We start from the raw sequence: 17,430 nt of genomic DNA on the forward strand, positions 1-17,430 counted from the left end.
CTGTCTGTCTGTCTGTCTGTCTGTCTGTCTGTCTGTCTGTCTGTCTGTCTGTCTGTCTGTCTGTCTGTCTGTCTGTCTGTCTGTCTGTCTGTCTGTCTGTCTGTCTGTCTGTCTGTCTGTCTGTCTGTCTGTCTGTCTGTCTGTCTGTCTGTCTGTCTGTCTGTCTGTCTGTCTGTCTGTCTGTCTGTCTGTCTGTCTGTCTGTCTGTCTGTCTGTCTGTCTGTCTGTCTGTCTGTCTGTCTGTCTGTCTGTCTGTCTGTCTGTCTGTCTGTCTGTCTGTCTGTCTGTCTGTCTGTCTGTCTGTCTGTCTGTCTGTCTGTCTGTCTGTCTGTCTGTCTGTCTGTCTGTCTGTCTGTCTGTCTGTCTGTCTGTCTGTCTGTCTGTCTGTCTGTCTGTCTGTCTGTCTGTCTGTCTGTCTGTCTGTCTGTCTGTCTGTCTGTCTGTCTGTCTGTCTGTCTGTCTGTCTGTCTGTCTGTCTGTCTGTCTGTCTGTCTGTCTGTCTGTCTGTCTTGTCTCTCTCTCAGTGACGAGGACATGCAGAGCCTGGCCAGCCTGATGAGTATGAAGCAGGCTGATATCGGCAACCTGGATGACTTTGAGGAGGAGGACGAGGAGAATGAGGAGAACAGGGCCAACCAGGAGGAGAAGGCTGCTAAGATCACAGGTGAGAGGTTACACACACACACCTCTATTTGTTAAGGGGACCAGAAGAAGCTGCTGAGATCACAGACAAAATGCAGCAAATCTCCCCCTCCATTGTAAAAGGTCGTCTGACCTCAGTGAGACTTCCTGCTTCCATAAGAGTATTTTTAAAGATTGTCTTGTCATCAGAAGACCATGTGGGCATGTAGTAACACCCATGAAGAACACTGATTCAACAACTGAGGGCTTCTAAGCATCATGTAGATTCATCCAGTCATCGTGTTGCTGTAGCCACATGGTGGTGTTGTGGCCACATGGTGGTGTTGTGGCCACATGGTGGTGTTGTAGCCACATGGTGGTGTTGTAGCCACATGGTGGTGTTGTAGCCACATGGTGTTGTTGTGGCCACATGGTGGTGTTGTGGCCACATGGTGGTGTTGTAGCCACATGGTGTTGTTGTAGCCACATGGTGGTGTTGTGGCCACATGGTGTTGCTGTAGCCACATGGTGGTGTTGTGGCCACATGGTGGTGTTGTAGCCACATGGTGGTGTTGTAGCCACATGGTGGTGTTGTGGCCACATGGTGGTGTTGTGGCCATATGGTGGTGTTGTAGCCACATGGTGTTGTTGTGGCCACATGGTGGTGTTGTAGCCACATGGTGGTGTTGTAGCCACATGGTGGTGTTGTGGCCACATGGTGTTGTTGTGGCCACATGGTGTTGTTGTTGTAGCCACATGGTGGTGTTGTGGCCACATGGTGTTGTAGCCACATGGTGTTGTTGTGGCCACATGGTGGTGTTGTAGCCACATGGTGTTGTAGCCACATGGTGTTGTAGCCACATGGTGGTGTTGTGGCCACATGGTGGTGTTGTAGCCACATGGTGTTGTTGTAGCCAAATATCCCTCCCTCTCTCTCTCTCCCTCCATCCTTCTCTCTCTCGCTCTCTCTCCATCCCTCTCTCCATCCCTCTCTCTCTCCCTCCATCCTTCTCCCTCTCTCTCCATCCCTCTCCCTCTCTCTCTCTCTCTCCCTCTCCATCCATCCATCCATCCATCCATCTCTCTCTCTCTCTCTCTCTCTCTCTCTCTCTCTCTCTCTCTCTCTCCTCTCCCTCTCTAGCTCTCTCCCTCCATCCCTCTCTCTCTCTCTATCCCTCTCTCTCTCGCTCCCCATCCCTCTCCCTCCATCCCCCTCTCCCTCCATCCCCCTCTCTCTCCATCCCTCTCACTCTCCCTCATCCCTCTCTAGCTCTCTCCCTCCATCCCTCTCTCTCTCTCCATCCCTCTCTCTCTCTCTCGCTCCCCATCCCTCTCCCTCCATCCCTCTCTCTCTCTCTCTCTCTCTCTCCTCTCTCTCTCCCTCCATCTCTCTCTCTCTCTCTCTCCCTCCATCCCTCTCTCTCTCTCTCTCCCTCCATCCCTCTCTCACTCTCTCTCTCCCTCCATCCCTCTCTCTCTCTCCCTCCATCTCTCTCTCTCTCTCTCTCCCTCCATCCCTCTCTCACTCTCTCTCTCTCTCTCTCTCTCTCTCTCTCTCTCTCTCTCTCTCTCTCTCTCGCTCCCCATCCCTCTCTCTCTCTCCATCCCTCTCTCTCTCTCTCTCGCTCCCCATCCCTCTCCCTCTCTCTCTCTCTCCCTCCATCTCTCTCTCTCTCCCTCCATCCCTCTCTCACTCTCTCTCTCCCTCCATCCCTCTCTCTCTCTCTCTCCATCCATCCCTCTCTCACTCTCTCTCTCCATCCATCCCTCTCTCACTCTCTCTCGCTCCCCATCCCTCTCTCTCTCTCCATCCCTCTCTCTCTCTCTCTCGCTCCCCATCCCTCTCCCTCCATCCCCCTCTCCCTCTCTCTCTCTCTCCTCCCTCCATCTCTCTCTCTCTCTCTCTCCCTCCATCACTCTCTCTCTCTCTCTCTCTCCATCCATCCCTCTCTCTCTCTCTCTCTCCATCCATCCCTCTCTCTCTCTCTCTCTCTCCATCCATCCCTCTCTCACTCTCTCTCTCCATCCATCCCTCTCTCACTCTCTCTCTCCATCCATCCCTCTCTCTCTCTCTCTCTCCATCCATCCCTCTCTCTCTCTCTCTCTCCATCCATCCCTCTCTCTCTCTCCATCCATCCCTCTCTCCCTCTCTCTCTTCCTCCATCCCTCTCTCTCTCTCTCTCTCTCTCTCCATCCATCCCTCTCTCTCTCTCTCTCTCCATCCATCCCTCTCTCTCTCTCCATCCATCCCTCTCTCCCTCTCTCTCTCCTCTCTCTCTCTCTCTCTCTCTCTCTCTCTCTCCATCCATCCCTCTCTCCCTCTCTCTCTCCCTCCATCCCTCTCTCTCTCTCTCTCTCCATCCCTCTCTCTCTCTCTCTCTCTCCATCCATCCCTCTCTCCATCCATCCCTCTCTCTCTCTCCATCCATCCCTCTCTCCCTCCATCCCTCTCTCTCTCCCTCTCTCTCTCCATCCATCCCTCTCTCCCTCCATCCCTCTCTCTATCCGTTTATACTCCAGATCACACTGTGACTAATGAATGGGAGCTGCTGTGTTCAGCTTTGCTTGGTCTGACTTCACAAAGCGTAGGCTCTTTACATTCAACTGTGTGTTTCTCCTCTTCCTCTTCCTCTCCGCTCAACGTACATAAATATACATTGGGTGCCTATAGCTGCGCGCCACTGGTCATATGCATACGGGCGTAAGTCTTTGTCATAGTGGCGGTTGTACTATCTGTAGTCAACCCTCATTGTCATTCCCTTAGTCCAGCGTTTCCCAAACTCAGGGTGCAGGTTTTGGTTTTAGCCCCTAACACTACACAGCTGATTCAAATATTTTTTTATTTTATTTTATTTTTTTACCTTTATTTAACCAGGCAAGTCAGTTAAGAACATATTCTTATTTTCAATGACGGCCTGGGAACACTGCCTGTTCAGGGGCAAAACGACAGATTTGTCAGCTCGGGGGTTTGAACTCGCAACCTTCCGGTTACTAGTCCAACGCTCTAACCACTAGGCTACGCTGCCGCCCCTCAACTAATCATCAACTAATCATCAAGCTTAAATTATTAGAATCAGCTGTGTCATGTTAGGGGCCAACACGTGCACTCCTTGTGGTCCCGAGGACTGAGTTTGGGAAACACTGCCTTAGTCCCTAGGTTGTACATAACAAAGGTTAAGACAAGAGGATTGTAGTATCCCACAACTCTGCAAAAATGGTGAATAATTCTAAATGAATAAATGGTGAATAATGGTGAATAATTCATTAATATGAAAGAAAAAATTCTAAAGCTTTCTTGTGGAATTACTTTTTATTCTAACCTGGGTATCTTCAACCTAGATCAGTTCCAGGATGCTAGCTAGCCTAGCTAGTAATTTGTAGCGGGAGATGCGGTAGTATAGTGCTAGCATGACTAACTAAAGATGCTAGCTAGCCTAGCTAGTAATTTGTAGCGGGAGATGCGGTAGTATAGTGCTAGCATGACTAACTAAAGATGCTAGTTAGGCTAGCTAGTAATTTGTAGCGGCAGGTGCGGTAGTATAGTGCTAGCATGACTAACTAAAGATGCTAGTTAGCCTAGCTAGTAATTTGTAGCGGCAGATGCGGTAGCATAGTGCTAGATGCGGTAGCATAGTGCTAGATGCGGTAGCATAGTGCTAGCATGACTAACTATAGATGCTAGTTGGTAGCTGCAGTTGTCTGCGAATATACACTTTGGACAGTGCAGCATTTTGGTTTTGAGATCAAATTATTCATATGATTGGACAGTGCAGAATGTCGTCTTTTTATATAAGGTTATTTTCATATACACTACCGGTCAAAAGTTTTAGAACACCTACTCATTCAATGAACACCTACTTTCAATGAACACCTACTCATTCAATGGTTTAGAACACCTACTCATTCAATGGTTTAGAACACCTACTCATTCAATGGTTTAGAACACCTACTCATTCAATGGTTTAGAACACCTACTCATTCAATGGTTTAGAACACCTACTCATTCAATGGTTTAGAACACCTACTCATTCAATGGTTTAGAACACCTACTCATTCAATGGTTTAGAACACCTACTCATTCAATGGTTTAGAACACCTACTCATTCAATGGTTTAGAACACCTACTCATTCAATGGTTTAGAACACCTACTCATTCAATGGTTTAGAACACCTACTCATTCAATGGTTTAAACACCTACTCATTCAATGGTTTAGAACACCTACTCATTCAATGGTTTAGAACACCTACTCATTCAATGGTTTAGAACACCTACTCATTCAATGGTTTAGAACACCTACTCATTCAATGGTTTAGAACACCTACTCATTCAATGGTTTTTCTTTATTTTTTTACAATTTTCTACATTGTAGAATAATAGTCAAGACGTCAATACTATGAAATAACACATATTGAATCATGTAGTAACCATTCTCTCAACCAGCTTCACCTGGAATGGCTACTTTTCACCAGTAGTGTATATATTTTTATTTATTTAAATGTAACCCTTATTAAACTAGGTAAGTCAGCTAAGAATAAATTCTTATATATCTGGTTTAGAAATGAAAGCACTATATATCTAGTCCCCCCTGCAGATACCGCTACTGTCCATGAATGTATGTTTGCTTTTAGACTTTACATATGTACTGAATAAAAATAGAAACGCAACAAATTGTTCATCCCATGTTTCATGAGTTGAAATAACTGATCCCAGAAATTTTCCATACGCACAAAAAGCTTATTTCTCTTTATTTTGTGCACAAATTGGTTTGCAATCCTGTTAGTGAGCGTCTCTCATTCGCCAAGAGAATTAATCCGCCTGACGTGTGGCATATCAAGAAGCTGATTAAACAGCATTATCATTGCATAGGTGCACCTTGTGCTGGGGGGGGGGCAATAAATGCCACTCTAAAAAATATGCTGTTTTGTCACAGAACACAATGCCACAATGTCTCAAGTTTTGCAGTTGGCATGCTGACGGTAGGAATGTCCACCAGAGAATTAATTCATTTTCTTTTATTCTACCATAAGCCGCGTCCACGTTGTCTTAGAGAATTTGGCAGTATGTCCAACCGGCCTTACGACCACAGACCACGTGTAACCACACCAGCCCAGGACCTCCATATCCGGCTTCTTCACCTCAGCAGGATCGTCTGAGACCAGCCACCCGGACAGCTGATGAAACTGAGGAGTGTTTCTCCCTGTAATAAATCCCTTCTGTGGGGGAAAACCTCATTCTGATTGGCTGCGCCCCCCTGCCCAGTCATGTGAAATCCATAGATATGAATTCATATCAGTTGACTGATTCCCTTATATGACCTTTAACTCAGTGAAATCGTGGAAGTTGTTGCTTGTTGTGTTTTTATATTTGTGTTCAGTATACGTGTGTATTAGCTGGGCTAGCAAGGCAAAGTTAACAGGGTTCTATTAGTGTCTATGCATTCTCTTATTCTTAACATGTACAGTATGTGCTAACAATGACTTGGTGAATATATATGTGCTCTCTTAACCTTCTACATATAGCTGGGTATATTCAATATCAAACACACACACACACACACACACACACACACACACACACACACACACACACACACACACACACACACACACACACACACACACACACACACACACACACACACACCACACACACACACACACAACACACACACACCACACACACACCACACACACACACACACACACACACACACACACACACACACACACACACACACACACACACACACACACACACACACACACACACACACACACACACACGAGTCTGTGAATATATATGTACTCTCTTAACCTTCTACATATGGCTAGGTATATTCAATATCAAACTCACACACACACGCACACACACACACGAGTCTGTGAATATATGTGCTCTCTTGCCTTCCACATATATGTGCTCTCTAACACACACACACCCACAGGACTCTGAATATATGTTGTCTCTAAGCCCCTGCGTTGCTACCAAAGCAAACACAACTACGTTCTGTAATAAACAGGTAACTGACAAAATAATGGAAACACTAGAAGGGATACAAAGTATATTGAAAACGGGTGCTTCCACACAGGTGTGGTTCCTGAGTTAATTAATCAATTAACATCCCGTTATGTATAAAAATGCTGAGCAGGTCATTATTTTGTCTATCTTGGCCCATAGGACGACAACGCCCCCATCCACAGGACACGAATGGTCACTGAATGGTTTGAAGAGCATGAAAACGTTGTTGACTAAATGCCACGGCCGTCTCAGTCACCAGATCTCAACCCAAATTGAACACTCGTAGGAGATTCTGGGGCGCCGCCTGAGACGGTGTTTTCCAACACCATTTGGTAAAACACTGCATGATGTAATGCCTCGTGGAATAATGGTGTTGCCATTCCTCTATAGTTCCAGATGCTTGTAGAGTCTAATGCCAAGGCACGTTGAGGCTGTTCTGGCTCCTGGTGGCCCAACGCCCTGTTAAGACACTACGTTGGTGTTTCCTTTATTTTGACAGTTACTTGTATATGTGCTCTCTTAGGTATAGCACATTAATGTAAAGGCTAACACACATATAACCTCTGACTATATGTGAATATATGTACACTCTTAGGCTTCAACATATATGATATTCTACTACCTAACACACATACAACCTCTCTGACTATATGTGAATATATGTACACTCTTAGGCTTCAACATATATGATATTCTACTACCTAACACACATATAACCTCTCTGACTATATGTGTGTATTGTATGTTTTCTCTCTGCTCACTGCTCTCCTCCCTTCCTGCTCTCTGGCCTGGTTGTTTTCAGAGATGGTAAACCAGCTCAATGCTCTCAGCTGCTTAGCCGGAGACCCTGAGGACCACTTCCTAAAGCTGGCTAGTAAAAGGCCAAGCAGCGCTCGGTCTCCCTCCCAAGGTCTTTCTGTTTTCAACTTTCAACCTTTTCTCTTTTTCTTTCTCACTCGTTCTCACTGTTTTGGCTTGTTCTTTCTAACTCTCATTTCTCTCTCTACTGCCCTAGCTCTCTCTCCCTCCTGCCCTAGCTCTCTCTCTCTCTCTCCTGCCCTAGGTCTCTCTCTCTCTCCTGCCCTAGCTCTCTCTCTCTCCTGCCCTAGGTCTCTCTCTCTCTCCTGCCCTAGCTCTCTCTCTCTCCTGCCCTAGGTCTCTCTCTCTCTCTCCTGCCCTAGGTCTCTCTCTCTCTCTCCTGCCCTAGGTCTCTCTCTCTCTCCTGCCCTAGCTCTCTCTCTCTCCTGCCCAAGCTCTCTCTCTCTCTCCTGCCCTAGGTCTCTCTCTCTCTCTCCTGCCCTAGCTCTCTCTCTCTACTGCCCTAGGTCTCTCTCTCTCTCCTGCCCTAGCTCTCTCTCTCTCCTGCCCAAGCTCTCTCTCTCTCTCCTGCCCTAGGTCTCTCTCTCTCTCCTGCCCTAGGTCTCTCTCTCTCTCCTGCCCTAGGTCTCTCTCTCTCTCTCCTGCCCAAGCTCTCTCTCTCTCTCCTGCCCAAGCTCTCTCTCTCTCTCCTGCCCTAGCTCTCTCTCCCTCTCCTGCCCTAGCTCTCTCTCCCTCTCCTGCCCTAGCTCTCTCTCTACTGCCCTAGCTCTCTCTCTCTCCTGCCCTAGGTCTCTCTCTCTCTCCTGCCCAAGCTCTCTCTCTCTCCTGCCCTAGGTCTCTCTCTCTCTCCTGCCCAAGCTCTCTCTCTCTCTCCTGCCCTAGCTCTCTCTCTCTCTCCTGCCCTAGCTCTCTCTCTCTCTACTGCCCTAGCTCTCTCTCCCTCTCCTGCCCTAGCGCTCTCTCTCTCTACTGCCCTAGCTCTCTCTCTCTCCTGCCCTAGGTCTCTCTCTCTCTCCTGCCCAAGCTCTCTCTCTCTCTCCTGCCCTAGGTCTCTCTCTCTCTCTCCTGCCCTAGGTCTCTCTCTCTCTCCTGCCCTAGGTCTCTCTCTCTCTCTCCTGCCCAAGCTCTCTCTCTCTCTCCTGCCCTAGCTCTCTCTCCCTCTCCTGCCCTAGCTCTCTCTCCCTCTCCTGCCCTAGCTCTCTCTCTCTCCTGCCCTAGGTCTCTCTCTCTCTCCTGCCCAAGCTCTCCCTCTCTCTCCTGCCCTAGGTCTCTCTCTCTCTCCTGCCCAAGCTCTCTCTCTCTCTCCTGCCCTAGCTCTCTCTCTCTCTACTGCCCTAGCTCTCTCTCCCTCTCCTGCCCTAGCTCTCTCTCTCTCTACTGCCCTAGCTCTCTCTCTCTCCTGCCCTAGGTCTCTCTCTCTCTCCTGCCCAAGCTCTCTCTCTCTCTCTCTGCCCTAGCTCTCTCTCCCTCTCTCTACTGCCCTAGCTCTCTCTCCCTCTCCTGCCCTAGCTCTCTCTCTCTCTACTGCCCTAGCTCTCTCTCTCTCCTGCCCTAGGTCTCTCTCTCTCCTGCCCTAGGTCTCTCTCTCTCTCTACTGCCCTAGGTCTCTCTCTCTCTCCTGCCCAAGCTCTCTCTCTCTCCTGCCCTAGCTCTCTCTCTCTCTACTGCCCTAGCTCTCTCTCCCTCTCCTGCCCTAGCTCTCTCTCTCTCTACTGCCCTAGCTCTCTCTATCTCCTGCCCTAGGTCTCTCTCTCTCTCCTGCCCAAGCTCTCTCTCTCTCTCCTGCCCTAGCTCTCTCTCTCTCTACTGCCCTAGGTCTCTCTCTCTCTCTACTGCCCTAGGTCTCTCTCTCTCTCCTGCCCAAGCTCTCTCTCTCTCTCCTGCCCTAGCTCTCTCTCTCTCTACTGCCCTAGCTCTCTCTCCCTCTCCTGCCCTAGCTCTCTCTCTCTCTACTGCCCTAGCTCTCTCTCTCCTGCCCTAGGTCTCTCTCTCTCTCCTGCCCAAGCTCTCTCTCTCTCTCCTGCCCAAGCTCTCTCTCTCTCTACTGCCCTAGCTCTCTCTCTCTACTGCCCTAGCTCTCTCTCTCTCTCTACTGCCCTAGGTCTCTCTCTCTCTCTACTGCCCTAGCTCTCTCTCTCTCTACTGCCCTAGCTCTCTCTCTCTCTACTGCCCTAGCTCTCTCTCTCTCTACTGCCCTAGGTCTCTCTCTCTCTCCTGCCCAAGCTCTCTCTCTCTCCTGCCCTAGCTCTCTCTCTACTGCCCTAGGTCTCTCTCTCTCTCTACCTCCCTAGGTCTCTCTCTCTCTCCTGCCCAAGCTCTCTCTCTCTCCTGCCCTAGCTCTCTCTCTCTCTACTGCCCTAGCTCTCTCTCCCTCTCCTGCCCTAGCTCTCTCTCTCTCTACTGCCCTAGCTCTCTCTCTCTCTACTGCCCTAGCTCTCGCTCTCTCTACTGCCCTAGCTCTCTCTCTCTCTACTGCCCTAGCTCTCTCTCTCTCTCTACTGCCCTAGTTCTCCCTCTCTACGGCCCTAGCTCTCTCCTGCCCAAGCTCTCTCTCTCTCTCCTGCCCAAGCTCTCTCTCTCTCCTGCCCTAGCTCTCTCTCTCTCTACTGCCCTAGCTCTCTCTCCCTCTCCTGCCCTAGCTCTCTCTCCCTCTCCTGCCCTAGCTCTCTCTCCCTCTCCTGCCCTAGCTCTCTCTCTCTCTACTGCCCTAGCTCTCTCTCTCTCTCTCCTGCCCTAGGTCTCTCTCTCTCTCCTGCCCAAGCTCTCTCTCTCTCCTGCCCTAGCTCTCTCTCCCTCTCCTGCCCTAGCTCTCTCTCCCTCTCCTGCCCTAGCTCTCTCTCTCTCTACTGCCCTAGCTCTCTCTCCCTCTACTGCCCAAGCTCTCTCTCTCTCTCTCCTGCCCTAGCTCTCTCTCTCTCTCTACTGCCCAAGCTCTCTCTCTCTCTACTGCCCTAGCTCTCTCTCTCCCTACTGCCCGAGCTCTCTCTCTCCCTCTACTGCCCTAGCTCTCTCTTTCTCTCTCTCTACTGCCCGAGCTCTCTCTTTCTCTCTCTCTACTGCCCGAGCTCTCTCTCTCTCTCTACTGCCCGAGCTCTCTCTCTCTCTCTCTCTCTCTCTCTCTACTGCACTAGCTCTCTCTCTCTCTCTCTACTGCCCTAGCTCTCTCTCTCTCTCCTGCCCTAGCTCTCTCTCTCTCTACTGCCCTAGCGCTCTCTCTCTCTACTGCCCTAGCTCTCTCTCTCTCTACTGCCCTAGCTCTCTCTCTCTCTCTACTGCCCTAGTTCTCCCTCTCTACGTACGGCCCTAGCTCTCTCCTGCCCTCGCTCTCTCTCCCTCTACGGCCCTAGCTATCTCTCCCTCTACGGCCCTAGCTCTCTCTCCTTCTACGGCCCTAGCTCTCTCTCCTTCTACTGCCCTAGCTCTCTCTCTACTGCCCTAGCTCTCTCTACTGCCCTAGCTCTCTCTACTGCCCTCTCTCTACTGCCCTATCTACTGCCCTATCTACTGCCCTAGCTCTCTCTACTGCCCTAGCTCTCTCTACTGCCCTAGCTCTCTCTCCTGCCCTAGCTCTCTCTCTCTCTCGTGCCCTAGCTCTCTCTCTCTCTCCTGCCCTAGCTCTCTCTCTCTCCTGCCCTAGCTCTCTCTCTCTCTCCTGCCCTAGCTCTCTCTCTCTCCTGCCCTAGCTCTCTCTCTCTCCTGCCCTAGCTCTCTCTCTCTCCTGCCCTAGGTCTCTCTCTCTCTCTCCTGCCCTAGCTCTCTCTCTCTACTGCCCTAGCTCTCTCTCTCTCTACTGCCCAAGCTCTCTCTCTCTCTACTGCCCTAGCTCTCTCTCTCTCTACTGCCCTAGCTCTCTCTCTCTCTCTACTGCCCTAGCTCTCTCTCTCTCTCTACTGCCCAAGCTCTCTCTCTCTCTACTGCCCAAGCTCTCTCTCTCTCTCTCTACTGCCCTAGCTCTCTCTCCCTCTACTGCCCTAGCTCTCTCTCCTGCCCTAGCTCTCTCTCTTTCTACTGCTCTAGCTCTCTCTCCTGCCCTAGATCTCTCTCGTGCCCTAGCTCTCTCTCTCTCTCTCTGCCCTAGCTCTCTCTCTCTCTCTCCTGCCCTAGCTCTCTCTCTCTCTCCTGCCCTAGCTCTCTCTCTCTCCTGCCCTAGCTCTCTCTCTCTCCTGCCCTAGGTCTCTCTCTCTCCTGCCCTAGCTCTCTCTCTCTACTGCCCTAGCTCTCTCTCTCTCTACTGCCCTAGCTCTCTCTCTCTACTGCCCTAGCTCTCTCTCTCTCTACTGCCCTAGCTCTCTCTCTCTCTCTGCTGCCCTAGCTCTCTCTCTCTCTCTACTGCCCTAGCTCTCTCTCTCTCTCTACTGCCCAAGCTCTCTCTCTCTCTACTGCCCAAGCTCTCTCTCTCTCTCTCTACTGCCCTAGCTCTCTCTCCCTCTACTGCCCTAGCTCTCTCTCCTGCCCTAGCTCTCTCTCTTTCTACTGCTCTAGCTCTCTCTCCTGCCCTAGATCTCTCTACTGCCCTAGCTCTCTCTCTCTATCTCTACTGCCCTAGCTCTCTCTCTCTATCTCTACTGCCCTAGCTCTCTCTCTCTCTCTCTACTGCCCTAGCTCTCTCTCTCTCTCTCTCTCTCTCTCTCTCTCTCTCTCTCTCTCTCTCTCTCTCTCTCTCTCTCTCTCTCTCTCTCTCTCTCTCTCATGCCCTAGCTCTCTCTCTCTCTACTGCCCTAGCTCTCTCTCCCTCTACTGCCCTAGCTCTCTCTCCCTCTACTGCCCTAGCTTTCTCCTGCCCTAGCTCTCTCTCTTTCTACTGCTCTAGCTCTCTCTCCTGCCCTAGCTCTCTCTCTTTCTACTGCCCCACTTCTCTCTCTACTGCCCTAGTTCTCTCTCTCTCTCTACTGCCATAGTTCTCTCTGTCTACTGCCCTAGCTCTCTCTCTTTCTACTGCCCTAGCTCTCTCTCCTGCCCTAGCTCTCTCTCTCTCCCTCTCTGTACCATTGGTGATGTAGTCGTGTTGCCTGGTGTTCTCGTGTTCCACTTCAGATTACATTTAGTACATTGGTTGGTTTTCATTGGCTGGTTTTCTGTCCTTTTTCAGTTTGCCCTCTTGGTGTCCAAGCCCCCGAACCCTGAACCTCCCCCTTTTGTCTGCAATTTGTAGTGAACCAATGATCAGTCATATTCCTCGTTTATGGTGTTGCTTTGTCACCATAGAGAAAACAACACACACACACACACACACACACACACACACACACACACACACACACACACACACACACACACACACACACACACACACACACACACACACACACACACACACACACACACACACACACACACACACACACACACACACACACACACACAATGCTGCTGCCACTTGTGACAATGATGGCCTAATATGGCCCAGAATGCAGCAGGAGAAATACCACACCTTATCAGCTACTACCACTTCACTACGTATTCACACACACTCTCCCACACTCTCGCTCGCTCTCACACACACACACACACACACACACACACACACACACACACACACACACACACACACACACACACACACACACACACACACACACACACACACACACACACACACACACACACACACACACACACACACACACACACACACACACACACACACGCTCATCATCTCACTCACTCTGGCAATAGACTTTCTCACGCTTACATACCACATTCAGAAGCACACACAGTTAGCATTTTGTTTCTCACACACTGTTGAAACACGGACACACACACACAACCTAGACAGGCTTTGTTGTCTTGATGAGGAAGAAGATGAATCTCTTGTAGCAACTCCCAGCCTGCACTAGTGGTTCTCATGGCAACCCGGTTCCATCAATCTCTGCTGGACTCCAACTGTAGTGAAGCTGGACAGCGATGGACAGGCATTAACCAGTCACCTTTTACCAGAAGGAAGGAATACTTCTGCAAACCAAATGAACTCCAGAGGTTCACTCCAAAGTGCAGATAGTTTTTGTACTCTTTTATTTCTGTCTGTTTTGTCTTCATTTTGACTCTTTCATCAGGGTTTTTTGGTTGTGAGGATGTTTCATCTCGTTTTCTTCCGCTAGTTTGAACTATTTTCCTTCCTTTTTTTTGTTTGTTTTTGTTTTGCTAAATTTGTTCTTTCGTTCCTGCATTGTTTTGGTTCCCATGGCGACAGAGCTGATCAGTAAGCTGAACTTCCTGGAGGAGGATCAGGACACACCCCCTGCCCTCTGCTCCAATCCCTTCGAAGATCCGGCTGATGATATTGATGACCCCTCCCACCTGGAACACACCAATCACTTCAACCCGTTCGGTGATGATGATGATGATGGTAGGCTTGACCTTTGACCTCTATATGCCTGTTCTGTCTCTCTCTGTCTCTCTCTGTACTGTATGTCTACCTGTCTATAAGGGACTAGGGGTTTTAGCAGTTTGATTTACACTGCATGGCCAAAAGCATGTGGACACTTGCTCGTTGAACATCTCATTCCAAAATCATAGGCATTAATATGGAGTTGTGCCCCCCTTTGCTGGTATAACAGCCTGCACTCTTCTAGGAAGCCTTTCCACTAGATGTTGGAACATTGCTGCAGGGACTTACTTCCAATCAGCCACAGGCATTAGTTATGTTGGGCGATTTGGCCTGGCTCGCAGTCCGTGTTCCAAGTCATCCCAAAAGGTGTTTGATGGGGTTGAGGTCAGGGCTCTGTGCAGGCCAGTCAAGTTCTTCCACATTGATCTCGATAAGCCATTTCTGCATGGACCTCCCTTTGAGCACAGGGGCATTGTCATGTTGAAACAGGGAATGTCCTTCCCCAAACTGTTGCCACAAAGTTGGAAGCACAGAATGGTCTAGAATGTCATTGTATGCTGTGGGGTTAAGATTTCCCTTCTCTGGAACTAAGGGGCTCGAACCGTGAAAAACAGCCCCAGATCATTATACCTCCTCCTCCAAACTTTACAGTTGTCATTATGCATTAGGACAGGGGTGTCCACATAATGTAGGTGTACATTATACCTCCTCCACCAAATTTTACAGTTGGCACTATGCATTGGGACAGGGGTGTCCACATAATTTCGGTGTACATTATACCTCCTCCACCAAACTTTACAGTTGGCACTATGCATTAGGACAGGGGTGTCCACGTAATGTCGGTGTACATTATACCTCATCCACCAAACTTTACAGTTGGCACTATGCATTGGGACAGGGGTGTCCACGTAATGGCGGTGTACATTATACCTCATCCACCAAACTTTACAGTTGGCACTATGCATTGGGACAGGGGTGTCCACATAATGTAGGTGTACATTATTATGGGGTCGACATCGAAGACTGATTTATTATCCTATATTATATTTATATTTTACATTGTGTTTTCAGTCCAAGTTCAATGACATAGTTTTTGAAATATTTATTTTATTGTTCTGAGGTTGTTTATAAAGTGCCTGGCAAACTAAATGTTACCCTTTTGTTGCTGTCGAGATGTCAAGAAATGTCACGTAGCATTGTGAATCCTGTGTGTTTATGTATTCTGTCAGTAAAGCAGAATACTGACAGACAGACAGCTAAGATAGTATTGACCCATCTCTCTCTCTCGCCCTTTCTCTCTGTCACAGGACCCCCCTCCCTGCCCCCCTCCCTCACCCTCCGACAGGACCCAGAGGCCTACTATGTCCAGGAACCCTCCAACCCCTTCGACGAGGACGAAGTAAACACACACTCGCTCACAGAGTACAACCCGTTTGACGAGCCCGACCAGGACCCAGACCTAGTCCCCGACCCTCAGGGGCCCCAGGTCCAGCAATCGGAGGCTCCCAAACCCAGGGGAGGAAGGGGGTCAGGCCGGTGGATATGAGCAAGTACCTGTATGCTGACACCAACCCACCACCAGAGGACCAACTGGATGAGTGAGTTACAGGGGGGATGTGGGGGGGGGTAAAGAGAGGAGATTTGGGGATGATGTCATAAAGTGAATTTGTTCTCTAGTGTGTGTCAGGGTTTCTGTTAGGAAATGGGAAGATTTTAATTTAACGGCCATTTGAGAAATGCACTGGACCCATACAGTGTATCAATGTGACAGAGGCTGGATGAATGTGTATCAATGTAACAGAGGCTGGATCACAGTGTATCAATGTGACAGAGGCTGGATCACAGTGTATCAATGTAACAGAGGCTGGATCACAGTGTATCAATGTGACAGAGGCTGGATCACAGTGTATCAATGTATCAATGTAACAGAGGCTGGATCACAGTGTATCAATGTAACAGAGGCTGGATGGATCAAGTGTATCAATGTGTCCATGTAACAGAGGCTGGATCACAGTGTATCAATGTAACAGAGGCTGGATCACAGTGTATCAATGTAACAGAGGCTGGATCACAGTGTATCAATGTATCAATGTAACAGAGGCTGGATCACAGTGTATCAATGTAACAGAGGCTGGATCACAGTGTATCAATGTAACCGAGGCTGGATCACAGTGTATCAATGTGTCCATGTAACAGAGGCTGGATCACAGTGTATCAATGTGTCCATATGACAGAGGCTGGATCACAGTGTATCAATGTAACAGAGGCTGGATCACAGTGTATCAATGTATAAATGTAACAGAGGCTGGATCACAGTGTATCAATGTAACAGAGGCTGGATCACAGTGTATCAATGTGACAGAGGCTGGATCACAGTGTATCAATGTGTCCATGTAACAGAGGCTGGATCACAGTGTATCAATGTGTCCATGTAACAGAGGCTGGATCACAGTGTATCAATGTAACAGAGGCTGGATCACAGTGTATCAATGTAACAGAGGCTGGATCACAGTGTATTAATGTGACAGAGGCTGAATCACAGTGTATCAATGTGTCCATGTAACAGAGGCTGGATCACAGTGTATCAATGTAACAGAGGCTGGATCACAGTGTATCAATGTGACAGAGGCTGGATCACAGTGTATCAATGTATCCATGTAACAGAGGCTGGATCACAGTGTATCAATGTAACAGAGGCTGGATCACAGTGTATCAATGTATCCATGTAACAGAGGGTGGATCACAGTGTATCAATGTGACAGAGGCTGGATCACAGTGTATCAATGTGACCATGTAACAGAGGCCGGATCGCAGTGTATCAATGTGTCCATGTAACAGAGGCTGGATCACAGTGTATCAATGTAACAGAGGCTGGATCACAGTGTATCAATGTAACAGAGGCTGGATCACAGTGTATCAATGTGTCCATGTAACAGAGGATGGATCACAGTGTATCAATGTGTCCATGTAACAGAGGCTGGATCACAGTGTATCAGTGTGTCCATGTGACAGAGACTGGATCACAGTGTATCAATGTAACAGAGGCTGGATCACAGTGTATCAATGTATCCATGTAACAGAGGCTGGATCACAGTGTATCAATGTGTCCATGTAACAGAGGCTGGATCACAGTGTATCAATGTGTCCATGTAACAGAGGCTGGATCACAGTGTATCAATGTAACAAAGGCTGGATCACAGTGTATCAATGTAACAGAGGCTGGATCACAGTGTATCCATGTAACAGAGGCTGGATCACAGTGTATCAATGTGTCCATGTAACAGAGGCTGGATCACAGTGTATCAATGTGTCCATGTAACAGAAGCTGGATCACAGTGTATCAATGTAACAGAGGCTGGATCACAGTGTATCAATGTAACAGAGGCTGGATCACAGTGTATCAATGTGTCCATGTAACAGAGGCTGGATCACAGTGTATCAATGTAACAGAGGCTGGATCACAGTGTATCAATGTAACAGAAGCTGGATCACAGTGTATCAATGTGTCCATGTGACAGAGACTGGATCACAGTGTATCAATGTAACAGAGGCTGGATCACAGTGTATCAATGTATCCATGTAACAGAGGCTGGATCACAGTGTATCAGTGTGTCCATGTGACAGAGACTGGATCACAGTGTA

At 48.8% G+C, this 17,430-nt stretch overlaps 1 protein-coding gene across 1 annotated transcript in view; it reads left to right on the plus strand.

The window, feature by feature from the left end:
* The window catches only part of LOC124023305 (EH domain-binding protein 1-like), a 102,878-nt gene extending 87,544 nt beyond the window's left edge, over positions 1–15,334 (plus strand). The window contains exons 5-8 of the mRNA XM_046337816.1: positions 525–664; positions 7,444–7,551; positions 13,651–13,806; positions 15,096–15,334. Of these exons, the coding sequence (XP_046193772.1) occupies positions 525–664; positions 7,444–7,551; positions 13,651–13,806; positions 15,096–15,334 (643 nt within the window). The remainder of the gene's footprint in view (positions 1–524; positions 665–7,443; positions 7,552–13,650; positions 13,807–15,095) is intronic.
* The last annotated feature ends 2,096 nt before the right edge of the window (positions 15,335–17,430 follow it).

This window comes from Oncorhynchus gorbuscha, unplaced genomic scaffold, assembly GCF_021184085.1.
Source record: "Oncorhynchus gorbuscha isolate QuinsamMale2020 ecotype Even-year unplaced genomic scaffold, OgorEven_v1.0 Un_scaffold_1579, whole genome shotgun sequence".
In the NCBI taxonomy this organism is placed as follows: Eukaryota; Metazoa; Chordata; class Actinopteri; order Salmoniformes; family Salmonidae; genus Oncorhynchus; species Oncorhynchus gorbuscha.